This window comes from Sardina pilchardus, chromosome 3 (genome assembly GCF_963854185.1).
Source record: "Sardina pilchardus chromosome 3, fSarPil1.1, whole genome shotgun sequence".
Lineage (NCBI taxonomy): Eukaryota > Metazoa > Chordata > Actinopteri > Clupeiformes > Clupeidae > Sardina > Sardina pilchardus.
In genome coordinates this window covers 21,302,952-21,310,565 of record NC_084996.1, presented here as the reverse complement: position 1 = coordinate 21,310,565, position 7,614 = coordinate 21,302,952, and the positions used below count along the sequence as shown (strand labels likewise).

Genomic DNA, 7,614 nt, shown 5'->3' with positions numbered 1-7,614 from the left:
ATGACCAAATGTCCAAAGCTTCTAACAGACAGACGTGGGCAAAATGTCAGTTTTACAATAACAACATTGTTGATCTGCACCTCTATATTAACACGGCGAAGAGATAGCCTACTTGGTCAAATGCATGCACTTAGTGATTTGTATCTTGCCTGCTCTCAGTGTGCGTTGATGTTGTCCTCTGTATGTGGAATGCTCAGTGAAACAAATGAACGAAAATCAGCTGTTTAAAATGTCAAATTATTTTCTGCGTGCTTTTGGTTTTTAAGGATCGGTATGTTATCTGTAAATGGTCACATTAAAGACAAAACGATTCGTTACATCGCGTGAGTAAAAGTCCTCGCTGCAGCTCAAAGAGCGCGCTGCTCTGTTCTCGCTTGTTCCCAGACTTTCAAGGATTGACGCAGGAGCGGGCACCTGCTACATTTTCCCGTTTCTCTCGTATCTGCTCCACCGGTGACGCGTCGGGAGGAGGGGCCGAGAGGGAACTTAAATACTGAACTCCCGCACTGAGAGTCAGACTTGAGATCGTATGCCCACATAGCGGTCGAACAGGAGGCATAGGCTACTTCACACTATCCGACTCAGCGTGTTTCAGAATCGTTCCTGCACAGCAACACGTAAAACATGATAAAGAAAATGGCACCTACGGAAAATGAGTTTGATATACCAGCCAAGAACTGCTACCGGATGGTGATTCTGGGTTCTACCAAAGTTGGCAAGACAGCGATCGTGTCCCGGTTTCTGTATGGCAAATTTGATGACCAGTACACGCCAACAATCGAGGACTTTCACAGGAAACTCTACAGTATCAAAGGAGATGTTTACCAGCTGGACATTTTGGATACATCTGGAAATCACCCGTTTCCAGCAATGCGGAGATTATCAATACTTACAGGTGAGCACATTTTCTTTTCTTTTTTCATTGAATCAATAGTGCAAAACATGAATTGCAAATTAATTGCAATGTCTTCAATAATAACTTTCCATATTTTGCTGCAACTGCACACTTTGCATGAATTAAAAATGAAAGTGCGTGTGTTTAAAGACAACACTGGTGACTAAATTGCGCGCCTCTCTTCTTCTCGCCTCAGGTGATGTCTTTATCCTGGTGTTCAGCCTGGACAACCGGGAGTCCTTTCAGGAGGTGCAGCGACTCAAGAGGCAGATTTTCGAAACCAAGTCCTTGCTAAAGAATAAGACCAAAGAGAACGTGGACGTTCCGTTGGTCATCTGCGGGAACAAGGGCGACCGTGAGTTCTACCGCGAGGTGCAGAGGGAGGAAATCGAACAGCTCATAGCTGGCGACGATCAGTGCGCCTATTTCGAGATCTCTGCCAAAAGAAACACGAACGTGGACCAGATGTTTCAGCGACTCTTCACGTTGGCCAAACTCCCAAACGAGATGAGCCCAGACCTGCACAGAAAGGTGTCCGTGCAGTACTGCGACATGCTGCACAGAAAGTCCCTCAAAAACAAAAAGCCCAAGGACAGTGACGCGTACGGCATCGTGGCTCCGTTCGCGCGGAGACCGAGCGTGCACAGTGACTTGATGTACATAAAAGAGAAGGCCGTTGGCGGTGGCCAGGCCAAGGATAAGGAGAGGTGCGTAATAAGCTAAGCGTTCAAACAAGTTGTTTTGATGCTATGCTGAAATGACTTCGGTAACACAGCAGCAGACTGTCTCAGACTGTCACAGTGCTGCAGCCTGGACGGAGTTCCAGAGGGGTTTCCACGGTGCCCAAAGTCTTGCCTGCGAACTCTTCAGGCAACGGCTCGGAGCCAGGATCCCGCCACATTTCGCGGACTGCGAGCCTCTGTTCTGTGCCGCACGCGCTTTAAAGCAGAGAGTTAATTTGTTCCGTTGAGCCAGAGAGCTATGTGATGTGGCGTTAAACCTGAAATGTGTTAAATATGCTTGTCTTAACATCTGCCTTCATTCCGTTTTGAGAGGAGACTCCGTGGGTCGGAGTAATCTACATTGTTAAACATGACAACAAATTGTTTACATTTTTGTTTTCTTACATTTTATATCAGAGAACTGACACTTGAATGTTTGCTATCTGAACAAAAATATGTGAATGTATATTTATTCTGATGTCAACGTTGATATTTGCAATGAAACAAGAATATAATAATAATTAAAAAAAATGAAATTACATGATTTTCATGATATGCGTGTTTTATTCTTATGGTATTAGGGCACACTAATCTCATCAAAGTTACAGCTCGTTAAAGTGCAGTATAGGTAGTATAGTGACTCAGGAGTGCTAGCCTATGGCTCCCGCCTCTAGACACAAGGCCAGAGGAATAGTTTTAAAGTTGAAGACAACAACATAGGAGACTGTGTCTAAGTCTAGGTCAAGTCTGTGCCTTGCAAGCTTGGTCAGACCCCAGGGCTCCCCATACCTTGTGAGAAATGCAATTAGTCATATTTACGACATATTAAGCTAGAAATACTATGCGCCTAGATAGAAGTATCCACATGACTGCACCCGCGTCATCTCCACGGTGACTTACAGAGAGGAATCACATGCGCCCTGGCTTCTTCTCTAAGAGACAGTCCCCCTTTGATGAGTTGCATAATAAGATGTTGGTGCTGCACAGTACAAACACAACCCCGCCATCCCAACATGAAGCACCTATTTAAAAAAAAAAAATCTGAAAGAAATCCACAAAGGTGCGAGTGCGAGTGCAGTGCTGCATATGTATGTTTATTTCAGCAGTCTCATAAATAATCAAAACGAACAATAAAGGGGGGCGGCGTCACACGACTGACCAGTCGGCCTAACAGTGTTTGCTCACTAAATACTTTGGCATGTGCGGCAGATTTACAACATTGCCGACATACTGTATGCCCATTTTATATCTCTACCGAAGCGTTATCCAGCACGACTCCAGTGTTAATCAAGCCCTGAGTGCGACAACATTAGCCTGAGTGCAACAACATAAGCAACAACACATTGCCATAAACAGCTGTCACTGTTCAGCCCGTGCTTATACAGCATTTGGTTGACAGCTTGCGCTTTTTAGACTTTGGGAATGTCAAACATGCACAGGCCTCTGTACTTGTGCAACAGCTGGTTTTTCGTGCGCACTTGTTCTCGCAGTGTCCGTAACTGCTCCTGCTGCTGCTCCGCGTTCGTCTCGATACCTGGCATGGCCAGAATCTGTTCCCTCGCCTCTTGTATCTTTGTCTTTAGTTTGTTGAGTTCCTGGTGGACGTCTGCGCTATCTTTGTCCATGCTGTTGAGGTAAGACAGAAGTGAGCGCGTCATTTCTAAAACAAGGAAAGCTGACTTGGGGAGTTTGGGGAGGCAAGGGGCATCTTAGCCAGCGACACATTGTATGCGTTATGTTAGCGGCCACTGCTGGAAAATTGCTGTAAATAATTAAATGTAACCAACTCTAACCAAAGCACGTTAGTGAGGGTGACAGCCAACTTCATAGCGTCAGCTGCCATGACATGCCATAATCTATTCTGTAGGTAGGCTAGTTGACACAATCAACCAAACGATGAATCTCTGAGATAAATAACTATTTATCAAAGTGTTAAAACGTTTCATACCATTTTAAAATATCATGGATAAGAGGCAAAAAAGAATAATCCTCCGTCTCCTGCTGAAGTGGAATTGTCGCCATCCTGATCAGCTGTGCTACTTGAGCGAGACGCACAGATTATACGTCACCAAGCCTGTCTAGGGTCTAACCCTTTACTGTCTATGGTCTAACCAGCCTGCATCCCAGCGTCTAGAAATTCCTCATGTGACCTGGTGTGTTAATCTGGTTAGTCTCATGTATGGAGGATAAAGATGCAGTTATGACATCCAGAGCTATGCCTTTTTAATGTCATCAACAATTTTGTGGCAGTATCTTAGTATTACCCACTGCTTTTTTGTGAGCCTATTAGGCCATTAGCAGTGATAAATGTGTTGTTTATTATTGGTATTATAGATACTGTTACATTTACATGTATTCATTTTGCAGACGACTTACTTGCCTATGCATCTATGTCAATTATATTACAGGGACCATTCACCCCAGAGCATATTTGAGTTAAAGGAGAAATCCAGCGAGCTTTCACACAGACTTCCATTTTCTCGAGGTCACTGAGTACTGTCGGTATGGAAAAAAAAATGAAGGGGGGGGGGGGGGGGGATGTACATGTACATTGTACAACTGTAGTTCAAGGGCACAAAGGTGGAAACCGGGAATTGAACCCACACCCTTTTAGGCTACTGCCCGGCTAGTTCAGCTCCTTGGCCACTATGCTACCTATAAAGGAACGGAAGTTGCTGTTTAGGTAACACTGTGATGTTCAGCCACACCAGCAGGATCCTTCCCCGAGTTAGCTGTCACTGTACACAAGCAAGATCCCAGTACTTTGGGGTCACAGACATGACAAGTTTACGCTTTAGGTCTCGTATACACCACACATTAGGCTACTTGACACCTCCTTTTCTCCAGCAGAATAATGGCTATATGTCTGGAAATGCACCATTGCGAAAACATACTACAACCCCTGGCAAAAAATATGGAATCACCAGTCTTGGAGGATGTTAATCCAGTTGTTTAATTTTTTAGAAAAAAGACAGATCACAGACATGACACAAAACTAAGTTCATTTGAAATGGCAACTTTCTGGCTTTAGGAAACATTAAAGGAAATCAAGAAAAAAATTAATTAATCAGTAACAGTTGCTTGTTTTAGACCAGCCAGAGGGGAAAAAAATATGGAATCACTCAATTCCAAGGAAAAAAATATGGAATCATGAAAAACAAATTGACAAAAGAACACTTCAACGCACCACTAGTACTTTGTTGCACCACCTCTGGCTTTTATAACAGCTTACAGTCTCTGAGGCATGGACTTAATGAGTGACAATCAGTACTCTTAATCAATCTGGCTCCAACTTTCTCTGATTCCAGTTGCCAGATCAGTTTTGCAGGTTTGAGCCTTGGGATGCACCATTTTCTTCAAATTCTACTACAGATTTTCAATTGGATTGAGCATTATCGAAGATGTGACGATCGCCGTCTCCCCAATGCCTTTACCTGACATGCAGCCCCATATCATCAACGACTGAGGAAATGTGCATGTTTTCTTCAGGCAGTTGTCTTCATAAATCTCATTGGAATGTGGATATAACTAGATGAAAGTCATATTCAGTGATGAATCGCGTTTCTGCAATGGGCAAGGTGATGATGCTGGAACTTTTGTTTGGTGCCATTTCATTGAGATTAATGAAGACAACTGCCTGAAAAAAACAAGGTCATTGATGATATGGGGCTGCATGTCAGGTAAAGGCGTTGGGGAGATGGCGATTGTTACATCTTCAATAATGCTTATATTATTATTTATTATATAAAGTTTATATTGACATTTTGGACACTTTTCTTATCCAATCAATTGAAAGGATGTTTGGGGATGATTACATCATTTTTCAAGATGATAATGCATCTTGTCATAGAGCAAAAACTGTTGAATTCCTTGAAGAAAGACACATAAGGTCAATGTCATGGCCTGCAAATAGTCTGGATCTCAATCCAATTGAAAATCTGTAGTAGAATTTGAAGAAAATGGTGCATCCCAAGGCTTCAACCTGCAAAACTGATCTGGCAACTGGAATCAGAGAAAGTTGGAGCCAGATTGATGAAGAGTACTGATTGTCACTCATTAAGTCCATGCCTCAGAGACTGTAAGCTGTTATAAAAGCCAGAGGTGGTGCAACAAAGTACTAGTGGTGCGTTGAAGTGTTCTTTTGTCAATTTGTTTTTCATGATTCCATATTTTTTTCCTTGGAATTGAGTGATTCCATATTTTTTTCCCCTCTGGCTGGTCTAAAACAAGCAACTGTTACTGATTAACTAATTTTTTTCTTGATTTCCTTTAATGTTTCCTAAAGCCAGAAAGTTGCCATTTCAAATGAACTTAGTTTTGTGTCATGTCTGTGATCTGTCTTTTTTCTAAAAAATTAAACTACTGGATTAACATCCTCCAAGACTGGTGATTCCATATTTTTTGCCAGGGGTTGTATATACACCACTTGGTTTGCTCACAAGATTCCCTTACAGTAAAGGCTGACAGACAGAGTAGCAGGAGCTTGTCGAGCCTGCTGTCTGTTTTTAAAGAGGAATAATGCAGGATTGGCGATTTCATCTCTGGTTTCGGTTTCGTTTTTCGTTTTCGCTCGTTTTATGCTTGCATATTTCTCTGCAGAGCTTCCCCGACAGCTTTAGCGTGTATATTTATACATATATAGGCTATATATAAATATATAAATTGCAAGCGTGGTTCTTCTTGTTCCTTTCGCGTCTCTGACTTCCAGATGTAAACAGCAAACGATCGTTTATCAGAAAGTTGCAAGGTTGTAATTAGCGGATAGGGACACTAGGGGCGGGAGGAAATGTGACTGTTTTCGATAAATCTGGTCAGTCAAGCAAAACAACGATTTCTAAGCGATTTTATGACTATGAAAAAGTTGCATAGGGTCTCTTTAACAGAGCCGCGTGTGCTGCCCCGGCTACTGTTATTATTGCATTAAAATAATTAGCCATCTAAAGTACGTCAATGCACTAAGCAATTTCTTCAGAATTTCTCTCAGGTAATTGGCACTGAGCTACCTACTGTTATACTGACTTTCAAATAACAACGTCCTGCTGTGTGTGTGTGTGTGTGTGTGTGTGTGTGTGTGTGTGTGTGTGTGTGTGTGAGTGTGTGTGTCTGTGTGTGCGTGTCTTTTTTCTGTGTGTGTGTGTGTGTGTGTGTGTGTGTGTCTTTTTTCTGTGTGTGTATGTGTGTGTGTGTGTGTGTGTGTGTGTGCGTGTGTGTGTGTGTCTTTTTTCTGTGTGTGTGTGTGTGTGTGTGTGTGTGTGTGTGTGTGTGTGTGTGTGCGTGTGCGTGTGCGTGTGCGTGTGTCTGTGTCTGTGTCTGTGTCTGTGTCTGTGTCTGTGTGTGTGTGTGTGTGTGTGCCCGTGTGTCTGTGCCTGTGCGTGTGTGTGCCCGTGTGTGTGTGCCTGTGTGTGTGTGTGTGTGCCTGTGTGTGTGCGCAATCCAGCATGTCCTCCCCTCCAGCGCCACTCTTATGTGTTGTCTGTGTGGTTGAAAGGTTCTTTGTGGTCATGTGTGACGTGCTCTAATATCAGCTCCACTGTCTATCACAACACCTCTCGGTCCCACCAGCTGTCTTACACTGAGGAATGGCGAGTACACAGCCTGCCTGCACACACTCAGAGCAGTTGAAAGAGTCAACCAGCGTACACACAGTTCTTTCCCCTTGGCCTTTCGTCTGTGAACAAACCGCTTAAAGCCGCTAGTCTTCATCTACAGAGGCTGTTGGATGTTCCTTTCCCGACCCACGGGTTCCTTCTGGATTGTTCCGTAGTGTAGGACATGCAGTGCTGTTGTTCGCCTTGTGATAGTCTCAGCTCTGTGTCATCTGCTCAGGCCACGGAGAGGCCAGCTCCGTTTAAACTGTCTCAATTTGGCTGCGTGGAGATGTTCGGAGAGTGTGATAACTCTGAATCTGATTGCTGTGTGTGTTCGTGTGTGTGTGTGTCTGTGTGTGTGTGTGTGTGTGTGTGTGTGTGTGTGTGTGTGTGTGTGTGTGTGTGTGTG

General features: G+C 43.6%; 1 protein-coding gene across 1 annotated transcript; it reads left to right on the top strand.

Annotated features, from left to right (window-relative positions):
- Positions 1-524: 524 nt before the first annotated feature.
- Positions 525-2,147, top strand: rasd1 (RAS, dexamethasone-induced 1). The gene is made up of 2 exons (XM_062532401.1): positions 525-895; positions 1,092-2,147. The coding sequence occupies exons 1-2, from the start codon at positions 625-627 to the stop codon at positions 1,616-1,618; spliced, it is 798 nt and encodes a 265-aa protein (XP_062388385.1). The 5' UTR covers positions 525-624; the 3' UTR covers positions 1,619-2,147.
- Positions 2,148-7,614: the final 5,467 nt, after the last annotated feature.